Below are 25,430 nucleotides of genomic sequence, written 5' to 3'. Positions count from 1 at the left end.
TGAAGGATGTGGCCAGACTGAACTGGTTCAGAAGTCACTCAGAAAAACCATTCCATCATAGCAGGAAGACTTTTTTATTTTCTTTTACCATTGTTTTAGTTGTGTGTGTGTGTTGTTTTTGACTGACGGCAAATTATGGATTGAAGTCAGTGGAGCTACAGTGCATTTCTATTCTGATAAGGAGGTCTTGCTATGAATAGGTATATGAGTTTTCGGTCATCTGGGAGACTGCGTCTGAACGGGTAAGACTTTAGACGGCAGTTTGTGCTAATTTGGTTGTAAAATACTCTTCAGGCAAATTATTTGGACTGCTGCATAGACATTGACGTTTCAGGTTGAGACCTGTTTTGTCATGTTGCGTAGAGCTTTGTCTAGAGGGTGTTGTAGCCTAAATTCATTCATTTCAATTTTATGTTCCATTTCTGTCCTGTGAAAAGAATATCAACTCTGTCTATGATATACTTTTGTATCTCCTTCATTGGATTAGACTTGAGCTAGCGTACATTTAGAAATGGAATTGATTGGAGATGTTTACTGCACTCATATGGCCTATATGGGTGATTTTCACAACTGGCACTTGACAAAAAGTTGACAAAGAAATGTATATAATTCCTTTTGTGTCACTAAGATTAGGATCTGTATTTGTCTATTTAATAATGTTTATTGATTAGATATTAGGCATTTTACCACAATTTCCACAACTACCAACGCAAAAGTTTTCATTCTCATATTTTACATTGCTCACCTAATGAAAAGACTGAAAACGAATAGATTTAAAATAAAATTATTAATGTAGTTATTACCATAAGGTTTTGCATTTAGGCCAAAAATGTTATTCCTTTTGGCGTGTTTTCTTGCAATATAACTTTAGTGCCTTGTTGCATACAGGATGCGTGTTTTAGAATATTAGTATTCTTTGTTCTTCTTTTCACGCTGTCATTTAGGTCATTATTGTGGAGTAACTACAATTTGTTCCATCTTCAGTTTTCTCACGTCACAGCCAATGAACTCTGTAGCTGTTTTAAAATGACTAATGACCTTATGGTGACATCTCTGAGCAATTTCCTTCCTGTCCTGCAGAACAGTTCAGAAGACTGTCTGGGTGGGTTAATAAATCATCCACAGCTTGACCATGCTTAGAGATATTCAATGTCAGATTTTTTTGTTATTCTTACAAATCACTGCCCTTCTTTGAGGCTTTTGAAAAGCTCCCTGGTCTTTTGTAGTTGAATCTGTGCTTCAATACTTGACTGAGGGACCGTATGTATGTATGTATGTATGTGTGTGTGTGTGTGTGTGTGTGTGTGTGTGTGTGTACTCATTAAAAATCATGTTAACCCCTATTATTTCACACAGTGATTCCATGTAACTTATTATGTGATTTGTTAAACCACATTTTACTCCTCAACTAATTTAGGCTTGCCTAAACGAAGGATGTGAATACTTATGCAATTACTATTTTAGTTAATTTTTATTAATTTGTAAACATTAAATCCATTTCAATCCCACTTCGTAACGCAACAAAATGTGAAAAAATCCAAAGGAGGTGAATACTTATGGTACCCACTGTACATGGTGTTCATACAGTGAATACTTGATACCCACTGTAAATGGGGTTTATACAGTGAATACTTGATACCCACTGTAAATGGGGTTTATACACCCATATTTCTTGACAACCCCTACTTTATCAAATAACAGATTTTTTTTAAACAAAAACTCTAAAGAAAATTGTATTTATTAGGGATCCCCATTTAGCTGTTGCCAAGGCAGCAGCTACTCTTCCTGGGGACCAAACATATTAAAGCACTTACATTACATATAAAACAAAATATAACATTATTACACCACTACATATCTACAATACAAATGTTTAATACCACCATACAACAATATGCATGTCTGTACGTTTTTGTGTGTCTCTTCACAGTCCCCGTTGTTCCATAAGGTGTATTTTATTTTATTTATTTATTTATTTATTTTTAATCTGATTCTACTGCTTGCATCAGTTACCTGATGTGGAATAGAGCTCCATGTAGTCATGGCTCTATGTAGTACTGTGCGCCTCCCATAGTCTGTTCTGAAATTGGGGACTGTGAAGAGACCTCTGGTGGCATGTCTTGTGGGGTATGCATGGGTGTCGGAGCTGTGTGCTAGTATTTTAAACAGACAGCTCGGTACATTCAGCTTGTCAACACCTCTTACAAAAACAAGTAGTGATGAAGTCAATCTCTCTTCCACTTTGAGCCATGAGAGATTGACATGCCTGTCATTAATGTTAGCTCTCCGTGTACATTTAAGGGCCAGCCATGCTAACCTGTTCTGGACCCTCTTTGTGGCACCTGACCACACTACTGAACAGTAGTCTAGGCGTGACAAAACTAGGGCCTGTAGGACCTGCCTTGTTGATAGTGTTGTTAAGAAGGCAGATTTATGGACAGACTTCTCCCCATTTTAGCTACTGTTGAGCTAAACCACTTCTATGCTCGCTTCGAGGCAAGCAACACTGAAGCATGCATGAGAGCACCAGCTGTTCCGGATGACTATGTGATCACGCTCTCCGTAGCCGATGTGAGTAAGACTTTTAAGCAGGTCAACATTCACAAGGCCGCAGGGCCAGACGGATTACCAGGACGTGTACTCCGAGCATGTGCTGACCAACTGGCAAGTGTCTTCACTGACATTTTCAACATGTCCCTGACTGAGTCTGTAATACCAACATGTTTCAAGCAGACCACCATAGTCCCCGTGCCCAAGGACTCTAAGATAACCTGCCTAAATGACTACCGACCCGTAGCACTGACGTCTGTAGCCATGAAGTGCTTTGAAAGGCTGGTCATGGCTCACATCAACAGCATTATCCCAGAAACCCTAGACCCACTCCAATTTGCATACCGCCCCAACAGATCCACAGATGATGCAATCTCTATTGCACTCCACACTGCCCTTTCCCACCTGGACAAGAGGAACACCTACGTGAGAATGCTATTCATTGACTACAGCTCAGCATTCAACACCATAGTGCCCTCTAAGCTCATCACTAAGCTAAGGATCCTGGGACTAAACACCTCCCTCTGCAACTGGATCCTGGACTTCCTGACGGGCCGCCCCCAGGTGGTAAGGGTAGGTAACAACACATCTGCCACACTGATCCTCAACACGGGGGCCCCTCAGGGGTGCGTGCTCAGTCCCTTCCTGTACTCTCTGTTCACCCATGACTGCATGGCCAGGCACGACTCCAACACCATCATTAAGTTTGCCGACGACACAACAGTGGTAGGCCTGATCACCGACAACGATGAGACAGCCTATAGGGAGGAGGTCAGAGACCTGGCCGTGTGGTGCCAGGACAACAACCTCTCCCTCAACGTGACCAAGACAAAGGAGATGATTGCGGATAGAGGAAAAAAAAGAGGACTGAGCACGCCCCCATTCTCATCGACGGGGCTGTAGTGGAACAGGTTGAGAGCTTCAAGTTCCTTGGTGTCCACATCACCAACGAACTATCATGGTCCAAACACACCAAGACAGTCGTGAAGAGGGCACGACAAAGCCTATTCCCCCTCAGGAGACTGAAAAGATTTGGCATGGGTCCTCAGATTCCTCAAAAAATTATACAGCTGCACCATCGAGAGCATCCTGACTGGTTGCATCACCGCCTGGTATGGCAACTGCTTGGCCTCCGACCGCAAGGCACTACAGAGGGTAGTGCGTACGGCCCAGTACATCACTGGGGCCAAGCTTCCTGCCATCCAGGACCTCTATACCAGGCGGTGTCAGAGGAAGGCCCTCAAAATTGTCAAAGACTCCAGCCACCCTAGTCATAGACTGTTCTCCCTGCTACCGCACGGCAAGCGGTACCGGAGTGCCAAGTCTAAGTCCAAAAGACTTCTCAACAGCTTCTACCCCCAAGCCATAAGACTCCTGAACAGCTAATCATGGCTACCCGGACTATTTGCACTGCCCCCCCACCCCATCCTTTTTACGCTGCTGCAACTCTGTTAATTATTTATGCATAGTCACTTTAACTCTACCCACATGTACATATTACTTCAACTATCTCAACTAGCCGGTGCCCCCGCACATTGACTCTGCACCAGTACCCCCCTGTATATATAGCCTCCCTACTGTTATTTTATTTTACTTCTGCTCTTTTTTTCTCAACACTTTTTTAGTTGTTGTTTTATTTTTACTTTTTTTGTTAAAAATAAATGCACTGTTGGTTAAGGGCTGTAAGTAAGCATTTCACTGTAATGTCTGCACCTGTTGTATTCGGCGCATGTGACCAATAAAATTTGATTTGATTTGTTGTATCAAAATGTTTTGACCATGACAGTTTACAATCCATGTTTGCTCCAAGCAGTTTAGTCACCTCAACTTGCTCAATTTCCACATTATTCACTACGAGATGTAGTTGAGGTTTAGGGTTTAGTGAATGATTTGTCCCAAATACAATGCTTTTAGTTTTGGAAATATTTAGGACTAACTTATTTTTTGCTACCCATCCCGAAACTAACTGCAGCTCTTTAAGTGTTGCAGTTATTTCAGTTGCTGTAGTAGCTGACGTGTATAGTGTTGAGTCATCTGCATACATACACACTGGCTTTACTCAAAGCATGTCGTTAGTAATGATGGGAAAAAAGTAAGGGGCTTAGACAGCTACCCTGGGGAATTCCTGATTCTACCTGGATTATGTTGGAAAGGCTTCCATTAAAGAACACCCTCTGTGTTCTGTTAGACAAATAACTCTTTATCCACAATATAGCAGGTGGTGTAAAGCCATAACACATACGTTTTTCCAGCAGCAGACTATGATCGATAATGTCAAAAGTTGCACTGAAGTCTAACAAGACAGCCCCCACAATAATCATCATCAATTTATCTCAGCCAATCATCAGTCATTTGTGTAAGTGCTGTGCTTGTTGAATGTCCTTCCTTTATAAGCATGCTGAAAGTATGTCAGTTTGTTTACTGTGACATAGCATTGTCTCTGGTCAAACACCATTTTTTCCAGAAGTTTACTAAGGGTTGGTAACGGGCTGATTGGTCGACTATTTGAGCCAGTAAAGGGGGCTTTACTATTCTTCGGTAGTGGAATGATTTTAGCTTCCCTCCAGGCCTGAGGGCACACACTTTCTAGTAGGCTTAAATTGAAGATGTGGCAAATAGGAGTGGCAATATCGTCCGCTATTATCCTCAGTAATTTTCCATCCAGATTGTCAGACCCCGGTGGCTTGTCATTGTTGATAGACAACACTTTTTTTTCACCTCTTCCAAACTGATTTTACGGAATTCAAAAGTACAATTATTGTCTTTTATAATTTGGTCAGATATACTTGGATGTGTAGTGTCAGCAATTGTTGCTGGCATGTCTATCCTAATTTTGCTAATCTTGCCAATGAAAAAATAATTAAAGTATTATCAGTTGCAATATCAGTTGGTTTTGTGATGAATGAGCCATCTGATTCAATGAATGATGGAGCTGAGTTGTCGTTTCTTTTCCCAAAATGTCATTTAAGGTGCTCCAAAGATTTTACTATCATTCTTTATATCATTTATTTTTAGTTTAGTCACATGATTTCTTAATTTGCAGTACATTTGCCAATCAGTTGGGCTGCCAGACTTATTTGCCATACCTTTTGCCTCATCCCTATCAACCATAAACATTTTCAACTCCTCATCAATCCAAGGGGATTTAACAGTTTTTAGTGATTTTCTTAATGGGTGCATGCTTATTAGTAACTGGAATAAATGTGTCTGGTTGCTCCTCATTACACACCACAGACCAGCAAATATTATTTACTTCATCAACAAATGAATCACTACAAAACATATTGTATGACCTCTTATACACTATATTAGGCCCAGCCTTTGGAACTTTGGTTTTCCTAGATATGGCTACTATATTGTGATCAATCAATCAATCAATTTTATTTTATATAGCCCTTCTTACATCAGCTAATATCTCGAAGTGCTGTACAGAAACCCAGCCTAAAACCCCAAACAGCTAGTAATGCAGGTGTAGAAGCACGGTGGCTAGGAAAAACTCCCTAGAAAGGCCAAAACCTAGGAAGAAACCTAGAGAGGAACCAGGCTATGAGGGGTGGCCAGTCCTCTTCTGGCTGTGCCGGGTGGAGATTATAACAGAACCATGCCAAGATGTTCAAAAATGTTCATAAGTGACAAGCATGGTCAAATAATAATCAGGAATAAATCTCAGTTGGCTTTTCATAGCCGATCATTAAGAGTTGAAAACAGCAGGTCTGGGACAGGTAGGGGTTCCATAACCGCAGGCAGAACAGTTGAAACTGGAATAGCAGCAAGGCCAGGCGGACTGGGGACAGCAAGGAGTCACCACGGCCGGTAGTCCCGACGTATGGTCCTAGGGCTCAGGTCTCTCAGTTGGCTTTTCATAGCCGATCATTAAGAGTTGAAAACAGCAGGTCTGGGACAGGTAGGGGTTTCGTAACCGCAGGCAGAACAGTTGAAACTGGAATAGCAGCAAGGCCAGGCGGACTGGGGACAGCAAGGTGTCAGCATGCCCGGTAGTCCTGACGTATGGTCCTAGGGCTCAGGTTCTCAGAGAGAAAGAGAGAACGAGAGAATTAGAGAGAGCATACTTAAATTCACACAGGACACTGGATAAGACAGGAGAAGTACTCCAGGTATAACCAACTAACCCCAGCCCCCCGACACATAAACTACTGCAGCATAAATACTGGAGGCTGAGACAGGAGCGGTCCGGAGACACTGTGGCCCCATCCGAAGAAACCCCGGACAGGGCCAAACAGGAAGGATATAACCCCACCCACTCTGCCAAAGCACAGCCCCCGCACCACCAGAGGGATATCCTCAACCACCAACTTACAATCCTGAGACAAGGCCGAGTATAGCCCACAGAGGTCTCCACCACAGCACAAACCAAGGGGGGCGCCAACCCAGACAGGAAGATCACGTCAGTAACTCAACCCACTCAAGTGACGCACCCCTCCTAGGGACGGCATGAAAGAGCACCAGCAAGCCAGTGACTCAGCCCCTGTAACAGGGTTAGAGGCAGAGAACCCCAGTGGAGAGAGGGGAACCGGCCTGGCAGAGACAGCAAGGGCTGTTCGTTGCTCCAGAGCCTTTCCGTTCACCTTCACACTCCTGGGCCAGACTACACTCAATCACATGACCTACTGAAGAGATAAGTCTTCAGTAAAGACTTAAAGGTTGAGACCGAGTCTGCGTCTCTCACATGGGTAGGCAAACTGTTCCATAAAAATGGAGATCTATAGGAGAAAGCCCTGCCTCCCGCTGTTTGCTTAGAAATTCTAGGGACAATTAGGAGGCCTGCGTCTTGTGACCGTAGCGTACGTATTGGTATGTACGGCAGGACCAACTCGGAAAGATAGGTAGGAGCAAGCCCATGTAACGCTTTATAGGTTAACAGTAAAACCTTGAAATCAGCCCTTGCCTTAACAGGAAGCCAGTGTAGGGAAGCTAGCACTGGAGTAATATGATCAAATTTCTTGGTTCTAGTCAGGATTCTAGCAGCCGTATTTAGCACTAACTGAAGTTTATTTAGTGCTTTATCCGGGTAGCCGGAAAGTAGAGCATTGCAGTAGTCTAACCTAGAAGTAACAAATGCATGGATTAATTTTTCTGCATCATTTTTGGACAGAAAATTTCTGATTTTTGCAATGTTACGTAGATGGAAAAAAGTGGAAAAACATTAAGATCTACAACATTTAATCCATGGGACAAAACTAGGTCCAGAGTATGACTGTGGCAGTGAGTAGGTCCAGAGACATGTTGGACAAAACCCACTGAGTCGATGATCACTACATCCTATTGATTTGGATACTGCTTTAAAGCACATTTCTGCAGCATTAGTAAAGATGTGCTCAATACATGTTGATTTAATTCCTGTGCTTTTTGTAAATATCCTGGTAGGTTGACTGACAACCTGAACCAGGTTGCAGGCACTGGTTACAGTTTGAAGTTTTTTCTTGAGTGGGCAGCTTGAGAGCCAGTCAATATTTAAATCACCCAGGAAATATACTTCTCTGTTGATATCACATACATTATCATGCATTTTCACAGATGTTATCCAGTTACTGACTGTTAGCACTTGGTGGTCTATAGTAGCTTCCCACCAGAATGGGCTTTAGGTGAGGCAGATGAACCTGTAGCCATATTACTTCAACAGTATTTAACATGAGATCGTCTCTAAGCTTTACAGGAATGTGGTTCTGAATATAGAACGCAACACCGCCCCTGTTGGCATAAGAACATGTTATAACCATGTATTGCTACCACTGTATCATCAAAGGTATTATCCAAGTGAGTTTCAGAGATAGTCAGAATATGAATATCATCTGTTACAAGCAAGTTATTGACTTCATAATAACAAATAACAACAAATAATAACAAAGATAGCTAATAATGTAAGCATACTGTGTCCATAATAAGTATATAGGTTGTATGTTGGGAGCTTTTGGGAAGGAGCACAGTTAGAAAGATATGCCATATAGAAGCAAACCGGATGGACACCATGAAAATGATCGGAGAGGTTGAGAGTAGAAGTTCAGGAGCAAAAAATAAAAAATAAAATATATATATATATATATAATAGAATTATTGTAAAATTAACTCTGTCCATAAGGTGTAGATAGTAAGTATAGACCGGAAGTAGAGGCCTGGGCATTGTTGTTCACTAATTTACTCCAAGTAGGGAAAGGATGGTGGGGTTGAAAAGTAATAAAGGGGAGTATATATATAAAAAATAAAAATAAACATGGGGGATTGGAAGTGATGCAGACAATTACATTGATAGAAGATACAATCTATCTGCAATATTAAGCTGATCCATTCCCCCAAAAAAAAAAAAAAAAAAGTTATTGACTTCATGGACCTTGTTTCTCAGGCTGCATATGTTAATATGGGCTATTTCTAGCACTTTTCTGGGTTGCTTGATTGTTTTTAATGCTTTACTGGGAAGCTTATAAGAAGTAGACTTGCTCATGTAATTTATATTGGAGCTGATAGTGCAGGGTGAGCTGCCCACAGTCCTTTTTATATCCGTACCCACAAAGGCCCTCATTTACATATCTGTAGATAACCCCACCCACCTTTAGGCTGGCTGTAACTTTCCACAGTATGGAATTTCTTATCTTTAACAGTTTCTAGCCTCCCTTCCCTGTTAGTGGTTTCATAAGTTGCTGTCAACCAGGCTACTTCTCCTATCTTGTCTGAAAAGGTTAGTCACACATATTTAATGGATTATTGTCTTATAATTCTAACCCAGTTCACACAGTTATACAGTATCGGGGTGGAATATTTTTGTCATTACATTAAACATACAAATTCATCTATCATCTCTCTCTTTAGCCCCTCAAACATCGGTGGCTTAAGATTGATGGAAAATAGGTTGATCTGTTTTGCTCTGTTACTGAACCCTTCTGGTCCTGTCTTCAGCTACCAGGTGGAGAGCGGGGGATTGTCTGTGAAGAAGGCAAGTAAGAGCAAGACTGTGGAGAAGACCAGGAAAGCCCTGAGTCTGGAGGAGGCCCAACTGGAGCTGCTGCAGCAGAGCAGAACTCTCACCAGACGAGCCCCGGTCAGGTAACTACACTGACACTGTGCAACCATGTAGACTCAAGACTTGGGCCTTTTCATAGTCGCATAAACATACCTGTTTTGTTTTCTCTTTGAAGCTAAGGCCTCTGTGTGACTGTTGGTCTGTCAGGAACCTGCTAAAGCCACAGACTTCACCAGTAACGTCATGCTGATGATCTCTTGTCTTCCACAGGTCTCAGACGTTCGATGTGGACAGACGTTTGGAGAGGACTGTAAGCATCGGTTTACAAAGTGTACGTTCACTACTGACTTTTTGACACTGTTTGTGGTTGGGATGGCTACACTCCGCTGCTTTACTTTATTAAGTTTTCAAGACTTCTCAGTAACATGGTTGATTTAGTAATGCTTTTCCTCTTCTGTTCTACAGAGTTTTATAAAGCACAACAAAACATTCCACAAGCTGTTTCCTGACATTCCAGAGAGTGAAGACTTGCTACATGGTAAGTGAAGTTTTGAATATTCTCTGTGGCCAAAGGTGGCTCTCCAAACGAAATGTGACCCTTGTGCCAAATAGTCATGTCATGGAAACGGCTAGTCATGCGTCTCACAAAGTCATAATCGCAAAAACCATGAGCGGTGACTTAAAAAAAATAAACTAATCGTTCAAACGATGGCATGGTTAGGCTAAGCTGCGGCAAGGGTTGCCATAGTAACTGACAATAGTGCACGTTAATCTGGCAGTCATTTTGGCCTATACCCACGCTGACCGACAGCGCTTGCTGTGTCATCATGCTGCCAGGACTTCTGTAACTAACGCTCCCATGTCCTCCCTCTCTCCCACAGCGTACATCTGTGCCCTGCAGAAGGAAGTACTCTACCACGGCAGGCTCTATGTCACCAAACATCACGCGTGCTTCCACTCCTCCGTGCTGCTCAAGGACACCAAGGTAAGTGACCCTTGACCCTGAATGGGTGACCCTGACCCTTGATTGTTTGTCTGTATAATAGATTTTTTACATGGCATAGCAGTAGGCTGTTCTGTATGGAAAATGGACTAGGCTTTTCAGTTAAACAACATTGTTTGAAGTTTGTCCTATTTGTAAATGGACAGTTTGGCAGTCCTATTACTAGCTAATGGAGAAATGTATACATATCCCCCAGCTTTCTTACCCAATGACGTGTTCATGTTTAACACAGTTTTATTTATATACTGAACAAAAATATAAACACAACATGCAACAATTTCAAAGATTTTACTGAGTTACAGTTCATATAAGGAAATCAGTCAATTTAAATAAATATATTAGGCCCTAACCTATGGATTTCACATGACTGGGAATACAGATATGCATCTGTTTGCCAGATACCTTAAGAACAATGGGCCTCAGGATCTCCTCACGATATTTCTGTGCATTCAAATGGCCATTGATAAAATGCAATTGTTCTTTTTTCATGAAAATAAAGCCCAAAAGGCATTTGACTTAGTGCGTTGTGACGGTTACTGTATCAAGTGATGGTCTGTTGCTCCTCTGTCGGTTTCTACAGTTGGTGATCCCTGTGACCAGCGTGCAAATTCTGAAGAAGCAGAACACTGCCCTGCTGGTGCCCAACGCCCTGTCTATCCGCACCGAGGGAGAAAAGGTCAGAGGTCACTTCCTCAGCTGTCCCATTGGCACAGTGCATAGTCCACCATTAGACTCTGCCACCTTAATCTGATGATTAGATCTATACTGGTGGTTTTAATAGCAATATTTAATAGAGGGCTGTCTAAGTCATCAGACAAGTTACGTAACACACATTGACCTCTGATGGATGACATGTAAGATTTTAATCTGATTAATGACTGGCTTATTTAACATAATGTTCATTTGAAGGTGAATGGTTGCATCCTTGCATGTTCCAGGGCATACAAGGGCATCCAGGCTAAAATGTCTCTCTCCTGTGTGTTTTCAGTACCTGTTTGTGTCTTTGCGGAACCGAGAGGCGTGTTACAAGCTCCTGCGGTCCGTGTGTCCTCAACTGAAGGATGGAAGTGCTAACAGCAGCCCTGTATTCTCCTCTGCTGAGAATAGTTTTGATCAGGACAAGCTGGTGGTAAGTTATAATCTTCAAGTTCATAAAGATGTCATTTTATAAAGTTTAAAGTCAGCCTAATGGATTTCCCTGAACGACAGTACTGCAGATACTACAGAGGTCCTTCGTAACTCACCGATACTTCCTCATATTCCACTGTAGCTGTTTTGGGCTCTGTTTTTGAAGCTGGTTTTAACCCACTGTCTCTCACCATGTCCCTCTCTCATAGAACTCCAGTCAGTCCAGTCTAGAGGACAGTTTTGACCAGCTGGATGGGTCAGACCCCAAGCTCTTTCTTGACTCACCCACACCAAATAAAGGTGAGTAAGCCTAACTGGAAGACCAGAGTGGTATTTTACGAAGCAGGTTTGAGGAGATATTTATTTGTATATATAGATAACTTTGGTCAGCTCTGAGTTCAACTCGGTATAACAGGTCATACGAAAGTGGGTCACGTTTTAACCAGGTACATTTCTATGGCAACGAATCCCTCAGCACTAACCTGCTCCGGGGCGGGCTAACTCCATTTACCCTGAATGAAGTGTCTGAGCCACGAGTTGAGGACCAATGAAATCAGATTCCCTCCCTCTTGCAATTTTGTATGACTTAATACAATTATTTTGTCGATAGGAGTGGGGGAAAAGGTGCTTGTTGTTGTACGTTGATAAACACACAAGTCGGCATTAACCATAAGTAATAAAATAAAGACTGCACTTCTAAAAGCCTTTTTCACACAATAGCCTGCTGAAACGGCAATAACTTTTCTTTCATTTTGATTTCGGCACAAATTAAAATGTGACACTGACTCGCCCATGGATTGATGTTTCAGCATTGTCTCAATGAGGAGTTGTGTGACATGCGTGCACAGTTACAAGCCTGCTAGAGTTAGTGGAATATCCACCGTCGTAGTACAGATGAAGCCTGAGCTGGAATGTGAAGCTAACTGAAGCTGGTTAGCTTTAGAAAACCCTGAGTAGATCTGGCTTGCTTCGTAGGATACCCCTGTGGCCAGTAATGGCCTGTTTCCCTTGAGCATGCTTTTTAGTCTAGGACTAGGTTTAATGTTAAGCACAATGTTCAACCTCTCCTACAGGTCCTAATGTGTAGACTGATAAAGTTTTAGTTGGCTACATGTGAGCGTTATCTGTTGTGTACATACCTGACCTCCATATGCAAAGTCCAAGGTTGTTTTTTTCTCCCCTTTCCTCTTCAGACCTTGTGCCTCAAGAGAGCAGATCCACCCTTAGGAGCATAAACGCACAGCAGAGAGACAGCTCCTCAGAGGACCTCTCAGGTAAACACACACACACAACGTAGGCCTATGTTTCCAGCTGGCTCCTTTTCTCATGCAAACAGAAATACACGTGACTTTACAAAAGCTTTCACGCAGCGAGCCACTGACAAGCCAGTTATTTCAGTTAGTCGTGTGTGTGTGCCAAAGTGGGATTTATTTTATTTGGCGATTTAAAAAAATACAAATAAATGCATACAAAGCCGTCCTGGCTAGAGATTACATACAGGTGCTAACCAAGTGTTCCGTCTCTCCCGGGTCAGGTGGCTCGTGGGTGTGGAGTGTGGTGGAAAAAGCCCGCTCCCTTCTCATCCAGAGAGACGCCGGCAGCCTCAACACTCTCCTCTTCATATACCTAATACTGTAAGTGACCTCTAAATAACCTTTAACCTGTAAGTGACCTCTAACATCTTTACTATACACGTAGTCTTTTCTGTGTTTGTTCAGTTGAATGGCATTCGTGGGTGTATAAACTTGAGGGCCTCTCGTTTCACAGAACACGTTTCTAGGCATATACTCTGCAGGCATGGTAACCAATATGTTCCTAACAGCATTTGCATACATGTGCTTAGTGACGTGATAAAATGACGACATGAGGGAAAGCTATGCCACTGGTTAAAGATGCACTATGTGGAAATCACTCCGCCATTTCCTAATTGCTAGAATCCTAATAGTTTGCCTAATTTCAGTTTGTGACAAAACAAGCAAGTAGAGTGTAGAGAATCATTGTACCATCTAAACCGCTGTGAAATATATTTTCCATAACCAACAATATTGTATTTTCAGCTGTTTGAAGCTGGTGTACAAAACCGAAAGTAAAAGATGCAAAAATGAAACTTAAAAAAACAGGAAGTATAGAAATAGCACATATAGAACAGATCTACCGCTTCTTAGACTGGCTTTCAATGAGAATGACAGAACTATAACTCACATTTCTGCGAATTGTCAGGTCGCCCCAAAAAGTTAGATATTGCAGCTTTGCGTAACGGTTCTGACCTGTTTGAGTACAGAAGGCCCTGCAGCGTCATATCTAGATGATCTGGGACTACCTGCTGTGTTTAACCATTGGAATGTGCTCTTTCAAGACTATATATGACATTTAGCAGACGCTCTTATCCAAAGCGACTTAGTCATGCGTGCATACATTTTACATAGGGGTGGTCCCGGGAATCGACACACGTACTACCCTGGCGTTACAAGTGCCGTGCTCTACCAACTGAGCTACAAAGGACCACGCGATGACGTTTTAGATTTAGAGGAAACTCATTTTGCATGACCTATGTCTACTTTGAATGATGTGAAATGAAGCTGCGTGAGAAGTGTATTGGGGAGCGTGACTTTAACATTCTGTGTGGGTGTTTTTTAGGGTGGTACTGCTGCTGCTGTCGTCGGGGTACATCGGCCTCCGCATTGTGGCTCTGGAGGAACAGCTGACCTCTCTGGGCGCCCTCCCTGAATTCTCCTCACAGAGTGGGTAAGACGACCCCACCCAACCACACAGCAACCATTCCACATACCACAACCACAACTAGCAACCTTTTATATATGAACGTAAGCATAACTATTTTCATTGCCTGGCGCCAGATTCTGATCGGCTTTAGCCAACTCCTCTGAATATCTTTGATCGCTATACAATGCATGGTAGGACCTGGTCAGCGGAGTTGGCTCAAGCAGATGGAGATCTTAGACCAGGCTGCTGCTCAATGGAAGATATGCCGTATCTCTGTGCTGTGGTTATACACAGGTGTGATTTCAGACAACTCTTGACTGAGACTTTTGATTACCTAAGATATCTTATCTGCTCTTTTGTGGTTGTGCAAGTTGCCTCTCCCTCCCTTTCAGAGCTCTGACTCAAATTCCCATAAGAGATGGAGCTCAGCTGATGAAAAGCCAAATTATTTTGTATCGCAAAGAGGCGTATTGTGTTTTCAGGCCTTAATTTTTTAAAATAATTATACTCAACTGCCTTCTTTCTTAGGTACAAGGACACATAACCCTGATTGGCCAGAGGAGATGTTGGAGGACGTGACAATATGGTGCCAGTTGAAGATCTACCAATGAAAAAAGAGAACTGGAGCTCTCGTGTTGAAGATATACTGTCCTCATCCCAGAAGAACTTGAAGGAAGAACTAGGAGACATTTTGACAGTGTTCTAGTGCTGGTCCGTCACTTCCTTGCATATAGGAGTTGTAGAAGCACCTCCCTGTATGATCTCAGACAGACGGGTATCTCAAAGGGCTATATTTAAGAGCGCTAGACCCAGGCCAGCCACGACTCGCAGCAAGCGGCACCAAGCCAACACACACACACACACACACAAACACAAATGACCTGCTGTGTGTCTGTGACTTGAAACCAAAGCCAACTGGCTCAAACTGAGCACAAACTGAAGAGGGGAGGCGATAGTCAACTCAATCTGCTCTCAGATCAGATTGACAAGAAGCGATTTCTCAGATTTTCCAGAGAACTCTGGAATATGTACGCATTTCCATTCTACGTATTCTCTTCAAGAGCATGTGGTCTGTGCAGACTACCCGAATCCAGCGTAGTCCTGCGTTTGCTTTAACACCTCCCCTAAGGTACAAGTGTTATGCAGAGCCAAAGATACAGAGTGCACGTCTTTTGCATGAGCGCACGGAGATGACTTTGACTTTATCTCCTGCTATGGCATCCCATCATTTCATTAGGGAGTTGCAAGTCGATCTGTATTTAATCTTTCACCACTAAGCCATCTGCGGGTACTCTTGGATGATTCTTCTGGTAATCGGCCATGATTAATATCTTGTCTTACACGGATCAGCTAGCCGAGCAGCCATTTTAATTTTCTCTCCTGACAGTCTCTTCCTCTCCTCTCTTTTTTAAGATCAGCAGTATTAATCCTGCCATTCGCATAATTCTAAACCTGTTTAATGATCAATCCTTTGGAGGCCACTCCCTCGATTCTCGCTGGATGCATCTTCAACGAGTATGATCAGGTCGTCGTCTCGGTAACATTTCCTACATCTTCTACTACTTCGATCATCAAAGTAGTTTTGGCAAATTCCAAACCAATACTATTGTCTTGTTCAGATTTAATATATCTGATGACTTATGTACTGTTTAGAAGGAACTGACGCGTTTTAAAAAGCAAAAAATCTAACCTCTAGTCGTTGACAGGCCTGTTGAGAACAAACGCTTGTTCCTGCTGGTTCAGACGTTTCAGGACTGTTCAAGTAGCAACGTACTGTATTTTATGTTATTCTGTCTGGAACATCAGATAAGTGACTGATGGATTATGCACACTCATTTGAGTCACCTTTTGAGAGAACATACATAAAAGTGTAACTATCATGCGACATTGTTACTGAGGTCCTATTTTCAACAGAAAGAAAAGAGGTGGTCCAAAAAATAAATTTCAATATGTAATAAAGATTATCCGGGGGAGATTAGTAACCTGTAGGTGTTTTTGTTTTTTAAATGGAGTCTGTTGAGGTGAGAATTGTTTGTTAAAAAAAAAAAACATGAGGGGAAAATTAATGGTTCTGGTGAGCGAGCCAGGGCACTTTAACAGTTGTTGAACCTGCCCAAATCCAAAGACATCACATTTGACTGAGGTGGTGGGGAAGCAGGTGTTTTGTTCTCTAGTTACTATTTGATGGTGTTCTTCTCAGGGGTGGGTGCAACCTGCCACAGTTTCAGGGTCACTGCTTTTCCTTCGCCATTTCACGACTCAGGATCGGGGTTGTCACACACACAGTTTGTCCTTGTCCACCAGAGAGAATGCCCTATCCACTTTTCATTGAGAATCACATTGTACCTTTGCAATATATCAGTCTGTGATTTTTTGTTTTAAGTTGTTTGTTAGTTTTTTTTCTTTTCATGTTTTTCGACGAACAAATTGAAACATATCGACAATTAATCTAACATCTGACTGACTAGCTCAGTACTGGGTATTCTGTGTTGACGGGACATGAAGAGCGTTGAAGTGACGTCTGTTATAACGATTGGGTAGTTGTAATCAGATGTTGGGCTAAAAGATGTATGCCTACATGCCATAAAGCAGTACTGTCCGTTGTCTTCCTTCTCCATCAGTGGATAGCACATGTCAAATATATTCAAATGGACACAATGCAAGAATCTCAATGACGAGCCCAGTATTTGTGTGGTTTTGCGTTTATTGAAGTGTTGTAAATAATTTATGTCCTTCATTCTACTTCATTCTTGTATTTATTTGCATTCTATGTAATTCAAAGTAGTAGTCTCTGTGAGATTTTGCTTTGGTATTGTTCAACAATAAATCAACTGTTGCAAGAACAACTGTATTTGTATCCGTTTGTTTAAATGCAAAAGTTACATTTGGAAATTTTGTCATTTAGCAAACGCTCTTATCCAGAGTGACTTACAGGAGCAATTAGGGTTAAGTGCCTTGCACAACGGCACATCGACAGATTTTTCCACCTAGTCTGCTCGGGGATTCAAACCAGCGACCTTTCGGTTACTGGCCGAACGCTCTTAAAACCGCTAGGCTACCTGCCGCCCAGTTAAATGCATATGTTAATGTAAAGATATTTTCTGGCCTGCAAATGTAGCCTACAGTATTTGAAGGCTCCTGTTGCGGTTTGAATATTTCTATCACTATATTGCCTTTAAAGCACCACCCAGAGGTGAGTAGAGAAGAATTTGTGGAAGAAAATTACACATGTTGAAGTACAACCCTAACCCTACTTTAAACCACGCCCCAGGCTTAAGGGTGTGACTCAGTGACCTGGAAGGTGGTCAATTTGCATTTGTTAAAAAATAAAATAAAAATGGCTTCATTGTCTATTAACCAGAAAACGGATTAAGACTAAGCAATGAACTAGAGACCAGGCTGGAGTCAAATATTCAATTTTATTCTGTTCAGCAGATTTGACCAGACACAGGTTGTTTCCATAGCTGTTGTCACATTGCTATCAGTGACAATAGTAAAGACTAGTGGTTGGTAGATTTTTCTTTTAGTATGCAGGTAAAAGATGAGTTCCATTTAGCTTTCTTGAACGTTGGTAGGGGGCGGTTCTGCAATGTTCTTCTGAAAGGCACAGAGTTGGAACACACCTGAAAGTTCGAGCAACAAGGAAATAGTCACTGCGTTACATTGACAATATGCCAACACCATGTACTTAGAGGGACTAAGACTTCTGGCAAGTCTGAATTTGGACGGCCTGAAAAGCTATTTGCAGCCAATGTGACCTTGACACAATCTACAGCACCTGCACTGTCCGTTGCTGGCAGATCCATCCTAACCACAGATCTGTTGAAGGAGTGCGTGTTGCTAATCGAAGATCGATTGCAGCGGATCCAAACCCCCACTACAGACTGTACAATACGTTGAAATATAGCTTATGTACAAGACATGCTATCTAAAACACATTTAAAGACCGATGGGTTTATTAGAGAAGGAGTTTACCAGCAGCGAAAGATAAGATGATGGCCACCCAAGCTACGATGTAGGACCAGGAGAAGCGCCAATCAAGGAAGCGCTTGCCAAAGAAGTTGACCGTCACGCCAGTGTAGATGGCCAGAGCTAACAGAGCTAGGAAACCTGAGGGATGAGACCGAGTGGTGGAAGAAGAGAGAAACATGTTGTGGCCAAAACAGAAACGCTTGTTGAAGAATGGTGATGTCAAGTCTATAAACAAATTTACTAAATGTAATTCCTGACTGCTACACTATCCCATACTTCCTACTTTGTCTCCTTTCCTTTCCTCTCCTCTCATCCACCTTTCCGCTCCTCCACCCTCTCCTTTCCTCTCATCCACCTCTCCACTCCTCCACCCTCTCCTTTCCTCTCCTCTCATCCACCTCTCTCCTTTCCTCTCATCCACCTCTCCGCTCCTCCACCCTCTCCTTTCCTCTCCTCTCATCCACCTCTCTCATCTCATCCACCTCTCCCCTCTCCTCTTCCTCTCCTCTCATCCACCTCTCCTCTCCCTCTCCTCTCCTCCACCTTTCCTCTCCTCTCCCTCTCAACCTTTCCTCTCCTCTCCCTCTCCTCTCATCCACCCCTCCTCTCCCTCTCCTCTCATCCACCTATCCTCTCCCCTCCTTGAAGGAACTGGACAGGTCAAAGTAAACCCCCTGTAGGTCTTACATGCGTTTAACTTTCCTGTCTTTTCAGATGGGGTGTTTACCTGACAGGAGCAGAGCGAAGCCCCCCGTCCGGACCCTCCTGCTCTTGGTGCCGTTGACGAAGGCACTCAGGCCCAGCAATACGCCAGCAAAGCAGCTCAGCACGGACAGTAGCATGAAGGCCCTTGTCGCATCCCAGAAGGCTGTGCAGAGAGGACACCGTCATTTAAGTAAGTATATTAACCTCTACGAGATCGGTGTCCCATATACGGGACGGTTGAGCTAACGTGCGCTAATGTGATTAGCATGACTGTTGTAAGTAACAGCAAACTTTCCAGGACATAGACATGTCTTATTTGGGCAGAAAGCTTTAATTATTGTTAATCTAACTGCACTGTCCAATTTACAGTAGAAATTACAGTGAAAAAATACCATGCTATTGTTTGAGGAGAGTGCACAACAACAGAACTTATCATGGCAACTGGTTTGATACATTCACCTCTGACGGTAAATAATGTACTTACGTTCAGTAATCTTGCTCTGATTTGTCATCCTGAGGGTCCCAGAGATAAAATGTAGCATAGTTTTGTTTGATCAAATCCATTTTTATATTCAAATGTAGGAACTGGGTTCTACAGTTTGAACCCCTGCTGTCTCTGGCTCCACACCCACCCCGCCCGGTCATCTAGATGTGTGAAAGTTAGTGTATAAGCTAATGATCCGACATGTATGACATTCCTGGGAGAGTGTAAACTTACATTTTGTATTACCATATCATTTTTGTATGTTCTCTATAGTTATGTGCTTGAAAGTGTATCAATTTACCTATTTGGCACATTTGGGTAGACTTGATACAAAATAGTCCAGTATTGCAATGCGTCACTGGAGCAATCTGAAACTTTGCACAGACACTGCTTCCATCTAGTGGCCAAAATCTAAACTGCAATATTATATTGTGGCCTTTCTCTTGCATTTCAAAGACGATGGAACAAAAAAAATAAAACGCATGATGTTTTGTTTGTATTATCTTTTACCAGATCTAATGTGTTACATTTTTCTACATTAATTTCACATTTCCACAAACTTCAAAGTGTTTCCTTTCAAATGGTATCAATAATATTCATATCCTTGCTTCAGGTCCTGAGCTACAGGCAGTTAGATTTGGGTATGTCATTTTCCACATTTTGTTACACCTTATTCTAAAATGTATTAAATAGTTTTTTTCCTCATCAACCTACACACAATACCCCATAATGACAAAGCAAAAAAATAAAAGGTTTTTAGAATTTTTTGCACATTTATTAAAAATAAAAAACTGAAATATCACATTTACAAAATTATTCAGACCTTTTACTCAGTACTTTGTTGAAGCACTTTTGGCAGCGATTACAGCCTTGAGTCTTCTTGGGTATGACGCTACAAGTTTGGCACCTGTATTTGGGGAGTTCCTCCCATTCTTCTCAAGCTCTCAAGCTCTGTCAGGTTGGATGGGGAGTGTCGCTGCACAGCTATTTTCAGGTCTCTCCAGAGATGTTAGATCGGGTTCAAGTCCGGGCTCTGGCTGGGCCACTCAAGGACAATCAGAGACTCCTGCATTGTCTTGGCTGTGTGCTTAGGGTCGTATTTCTCTTTTTTTAATTTTAATAAATTTGCAAACATTTCTACAAACCTGTTTTCGCTTTGTCATTATGGGGTATTGTGTGTAGATTGAAGAGGAAAACATGTAATTTAATAAATTTTAGAATAAGGCTGTAACGTAACAAAGTGGAAAAAGTGAAGGGGTCTGAATACTTTCCGAATGCTCTATACATACAAAGGACAGTATATAGCACTGGGTCACAATAGTTGAGGTTAAAGGGGTAGTTCACCCAAAATACAAAATAACTTGTATGTTACCATACCTTAATAGTAGTCTATCGGCCAAGAAAAAGTGTGATCCCCACGTGTTTGTATACATAGCGATACCATAGCCGCCATCTGCATTAGCCACGTTAGCATTGATAACAAAAACACACTGAGAATCAATGGACCCCAGGTAGCATGCTCAAATCAACCTCAAAGTATGACAAATTAATAGAGAGGATCCAAAAACAACAAGTTTAAAAGTAGTTTGTACGCTCTACTACTCGGTACTCACCCACAGTGATGGTGTGGGCGTGGCACTTGTGATTGATGCAAAACCTCCAGAGGCCCTGATTGGCCGACGCTCCCGAGTAGCGGTACTGCATCCAGAAGTCGGTCGCCGTGGAGACGATGAGGAGCACGAGGGCGGCCACACCACAGAGTGTACCCCCTCCTGCTAAAGTGTACAGCATCAAGGAGAACCCTGGGATAGCACAGTCCTCCTAAATGCACTGCAACTATTTGAGCTACAAAAACGAGAGAATAATAGAAAATGGTTCATCACTGTGTTATCACTCTAATCAAATCAAATCAAATCACATCACATTTTATTTGCCACATGCCGAATACAACATGACAGTGAAATGTTTACTTACAAGCCCATAACCAACAATACAGTTTAAGAAAAAATATGTTTTGCGAATAATTAAAGAGCAGCAGTAAAATAAAATAACAGTAGGGAGGCTATATACAGCGGTAGGGAGGTTATATACACTGTATGCTGTTATATCCTGTACATCTCCAAGTATAGGGTAACGTTTCAGTTACTTTTTTTAAAAGTTAAAGTTATTTTTATAATAGATCAGAGGGAACCATGCTTCATACTCATGACATGCATTACATAGAAGAGACTTGCTGTGGAATTAATCATTTTTACCTCTGAGAAAACAAGCCATAAAGTTATATGATCACATAGAGAAGCCCTTTATAGCAGGTTCAGAGACATCGAAATACATCAAACCATCGTCAAATGCGAAACAGATTATTTTTTTTAAAAACTCTGTTCAACAGTTGCAGTCTAACCGAGCAAGTCTAAGTTCAAACTAAACGTAAAGGAAGGTCCCCTTAAAATCTGCATGACAGAATTCTGGTGATACTTCAGGTTCTTTTTGTTGTTGGCTCTGAGGGCAAGGTGACTGTGATGAATGTGAACTTTCCACACAGCTCAGATCAGCACATTGTTCCCACTAGGCTATCCACCAGCCCTTTGCTTTACCCTCCCCACGTGCTGGGGTGGACACCTGCTGGAGTAGACGCCGCAACGGTGTGTGGCATTGTTCACTGTTTCAGCCATGAGTTCAATTTGATAAAATGCATCCTTCCTTGGGTCTAATCTGGCATACTTTCACGGTGGAAAGCAGTTTAGTCTGATCTGTGATTAGGCTTAAAGGAAGGACTGAAGGGAAGGATGCATTTTTGAAGTATTCAAGCAGGGCCTTCATTTGGAAGTCAACCCTAACACCTTTACGCTTTAGAGTGGACACATCTGTAGTTTTATGGCATGTGGAGGTGGTGACACCTACCCTAATATAAGCACACCAATGACCTCTGCACTTCTAGTCATTATGCTGTGTTTTTGCAAAATAAATTGCTCAAGTTGAAACCTAATTTCTAATCCATTCTAAAATGTAATTTCATTTCAATATCTTTGAATGCACATTTCCATCTGATCAAGAGCAACCAAGTACAAAAGCAAACACCAGCAAATTGTGCCAAAGCAAAAACACAAAATGCCGCCATGTCAATGAGAATGCTGAACAAGCTGATTCAAACCATTGTTTCCAAGTAATTCCCCCAACGCTTCACAACTAATCTTCTGATGCTGAGCAATAGATCTGTCAGCATGTTGCTCTGTGACCAGCGTGATGGGGTGCCATACAAATACCCTTTTCGCTCTACTGAGCTGTGCCGAATTGTACCTGTGCTGGCCTAGTTATGAATCCACCATAGCTGCTTGTACCCTGCTGGAAAGGGCAATGTGAAAAGATATGATTTGAAGAAATATCCACTTCATCCCAGTACAGTTCAGAGCAGCTCGATAGTGAGAAAAGGTACAATATTCCATAGTTGCCGTTTCAATTCCTGCAGCAGCCTCAATTCATCAGAAGACCAAAAGCTCTAAAACAAATGTAAACCGGCCCATTTATACTCCAAAAAAGTTAATTTGTTTTAATTCTTCATAAACTTGAATAACAGGAAAGGGCCCCAAACCCAGGGGTGTCTCCAAAGACATGTCTTTGTATAAAGTCCATAAAAATGTTTTCAGATAGATACCTGTTGGTTGCTGTCTCTGTCCAGGGTTGTTGGCTGTCTGTGTGCGTCTGTCCTTTTTAAGCCCTCCACCCATGGCCCTCATTGTCTGCCTGTACAATAGAGGGAATGATCGAGGGCAACATGTGAATGATGGTAATCCCTCTCTCTCACTCTCTCGTTCCCTCGTTTACCATCTCTCTATTGCACACCATTACCCCTGGGCCCTGTGCCTCCCGACTCTCTCCCTCTAACCTGTACGCTTGCTAGTTCTCTCCATCTGTCTGAAACCTTCCCTCATGGCCTCCCCTCTCTCCCTCTAACCTGGACGCTTGCTAGTTCTCTCCATCTCTCTGAAACCTTCCCTCATGGCCTCCCCTCTCTCCCTCTAACCTGTACGCTTGCTAGTTCTCTCCATCTGTCTGAAACCTTCCCTCATGGCCTCCCCTCTCTCCCTCTAACCTGGACGCTTGCTAGTTCTCTCCATCTGTCTGAAACCTTCCCTCATGGCCTCCCCTCTCTCCCTCTAACCTGTACGCTTGCTAGTTCTCTCCATCTGTCTGAAACCTTCCCTCATGGCCTCCCCTCTCTCCCTCTAACCTGTACGCTTGCTAGTTCTCTCCATCTGTCTGAAACCTTCCCTCATGGCCTCCCCTCTCTCCCTCCTAACCTGTACGCTTGCTAGTTCTCTCCATCTGTCTGAAACCTTCCCTCATGGCCTCCCCTCTCTCCCTCTAACCTGTACGCTTGCTAGTTCTCTCCATCTGTCTGAAACCTTCCCTCATGGCCTCCCCTCCTCCTTAACTCTTCTCTCTGTCCTCTTTGTATCTTTCCTCTCAGAAAGTGGCTGATCAGCCCTGGCAGGCAGCGCTCTACATTATGGGACTTTGTGGCGAGGGCCACGACCCCCCGGGTTCAACCATACCAGGGCTGGGTTCACTATGTTCATTACCACAGTGGTGGGTACTGGGTACTATCCAGGGTCAGAATGGTGGTGGGTACTATCCAGGGTCAGAGTGGTGGTGGGTACCATCCAGGGTCAGAGTGGTAGTGGGTACCATCCAGGGTCAGAGTGGTGGTGGGTACTATCCAGGGTCAGAGTGGTAGTGGGTACTATCCAGGGTCAGAGTGGTAGTGGGTACTATCCAGGGTCAGAGTGGTAGTGGGTACTATCCAGGGTCAGAGTGGTAGTGGGTACTATCCAGGGTCAGAGTGGTACTGGGTACTATCCAGGGTCAGAGTGGTAGTGGGTACTATCCAGGGTCAGAGTGGTAGTGGGTACCATCCAGGGTCAGAGTGGTAGTGGGTACTATCCAGGGTCAGAGTGGTGGTGGGTACTATCCAGGGTCAGAGTGGTAGTGGGTACTATCCAGGGTCAGAGTGGTAGTGGGTACTATCCAGGGTCAGAGTGGTAGTGGGTACCATCCAGGGTCAGAGTGGTAGTGGGTACTATCCAGGGTCAGAGTGGTACTGGGTACTATCCAGGGTCAGAGTGGTGGTGGGTACTATCCAGGGTCAGAGTGGTAGTGGGTACTATCCAGGGTCAGAGTGGTAGTGGGTACTATCCAGGGTCAGAGTGGTAGTGGGTACCATCCAGGGTCAGAGTGGTAGTGGGTACTATCCAGGGTCAGAGTGGTAGTGGGTACTATCCAGGGTCAGAGTGGTGGTGGGTACTATCCAGGGTCAGAGTGGTAGTGGGTACTATCCAGGGTCAGAGTGGTAGTGGGTACTATCCAGGGTCAGAGTGGTGGTGGGTACTATCCAGGGTCAGAGTGGTAGTGGGTACTATCCAGGGTCAGAGTGGTACTGGGTACTATCCAGGGTCAGAGTGGTGGTGGGTACTATCCAGGGTCAGAGTGGTAGTGGGTACTATCCAGGGTCAGAGTGGTAGTGGGTACTATCCAGGATCAGAGTGGTAGTGGGTACTATCCAGGGTCAGAGTGGTAGTGGGTACTATCCAGGGTCAGAGTGGTAGTGGGTACTATCCAGGGTCAGAGTGGTAGTGGGTACTATCCAGGGTCAGAGTGGTGGTGGGTACTATCCAGGGTCAGAGTGGTAGTGGGTACTATCCAGGGTCAGAGTGGTGGTGGGTACTATCCAGGGTCAGAGTGGTGGTGGGTACTATCCAGGGTCAGAGTGGTAGTGGGTACTATCCAGGGTCAGAGTGGTAGTGGGTACTATCCAGGGTCAGAGTGGTAGTGGGTACTATCCAGGGTCAGAGTGGTGGTGGGTACTATCCAGGGTCAGAGTGGTAGTGGGTACTATC

General features: G+C 43.2%; 2 protein-coding genes across 5 annotated transcripts in view; one reads left to right on the top strand and one right to left on the bottom strand.

Moving 5' to 3' along the window:
* The window catches only part of LOC121576527 (GRAM domain-containing protein 2B), a 33,363-nt gene extending 16,145 nt beyond the window's left edge, over nucleotides 1-17,218 (top strand). For 2 of the 4 annotated variants that reach the window (XM_041889735.2, XM_041889736.2), the window contains exons 2-12: nucleotides 9,460-9,606; nucleotides 9,794-9,854; nucleotides 9,989-10,061; nucleotides 10,405-10,508; nucleotides 11,107-11,202; nucleotides 11,515-11,655; nucleotides 11,864-11,954; nucleotides 12,848-12,928; nucleotides 13,189-13,288; nucleotides 14,292-14,395; nucleotides 14,904-17,218. In XM_041889735.2, coding sequence (XP_041745669.1) covers nucleotides 9,460-9,606; nucleotides 9,794-9,854; nucleotides 9,989-10,061; nucleotides 10,405-10,508; nucleotides 11,107-11,202; nucleotides 11,515-11,655; nucleotides 11,864-11,954; nucleotides 12,848-12,928; nucleotides 13,189-13,288; nucleotides 14,292-14,395; nucleotides 14,904-14,986 — 1,081 coding nt within the window. In that variant the 3' untranslated portion in view covers nucleotides 14,987-17,218. Of the gene's footprint in view, nucleotides 1-4; nucleotides 243-9,459; nucleotides 9,607-9,793; nucleotides 9,855-9,988; nucleotides 10,062-10,404; nucleotides 10,509-11,106; nucleotides 11,203-11,514; nucleotides 11,656-11,863; nucleotides 11,955-12,847; nucleotides 12,929-13,188; nucleotides 13,289-14,291; nucleotides 14,400-14,903 lie in introns of those variants that run through there. The other 2 variants (XM_041889737.2, XM_041889738.2) reach the window with 2 other exon arrangements.
* A 562-nt stretch (nucleotides 17,219-17,780) lies between these two features.
* On the bottom strand, nucleotides 17,781-23,295 carry LOC121577250 (lens fiber membrane intrinsic protein-like). Its single transcript, XM_041891014.1, has 5 exons — nucleotides 23,189-23,295; nucleotides 21,150-21,381; nucleotides 19,075-19,215; nucleotides 18,351-18,485; nucleotides 17,781-17,998 (listed from the first exon to the last, which is right to left on the bottom strand). The coding sequence occupies exons 2-5, from the start codon at nucleotides 21,325-21,327 to the stop codon at nucleotides 17,928-17,930; spliced, it is 525 nt and encodes a 174-aa protein (XP_041746948.1). The 5' UTR covers nucleotides 21,328-21,381; nucleotides 23,189-23,295; the 3' UTR covers nucleotides 17,781-17,927.
* Nucleotides 23,296-25,430: the final 2,135 nt, after the last annotated feature.

The sequence above is a fragment of the Coregonus clupeaformis genome, chromosome 11, assembly GCF_020615455.1.
Source record: "Coregonus clupeaformis isolate EN_2021a chromosome 11, ASM2061545v1, whole genome shotgun sequence".
In the NCBI taxonomy this organism is placed as follows: Eukaryota; Metazoa; Chordata; class Actinopteri; order Salmoniformes; family Salmonidae; genus Coregonus; species Coregonus clupeaformis.
Note: the sequence above shows the minus strand (reverse complement) of the source record. Positions and strands in the feature narration are given on the sequence as shown.

Bases quoted from the DNA above. Each gene is read 5' to 3' on its own strand.
- LOC121577250 (XM_041891014.1), bottom strand. From the start codon at position 21,327: ATGCTGTACACTTTAGCAGGAGGGGGTACACTCTGTGGTGTGGCCGCC. The intron at 18,486-19,074 runs GTAAACACCCCA...CTCATCCCTCAG, and splicing joins CTTCGCTCTGCTCCTGTCAG to GTTTCCTAGCTCTGTTAGCT. The intron at 17,999-18,350 runs GTAAACTCCTTC...TCGAACTTTCAG, and splicing joins CATCTTATCTTTCGCTGCTG to GTGTGTTCCAACTCTGTGCC.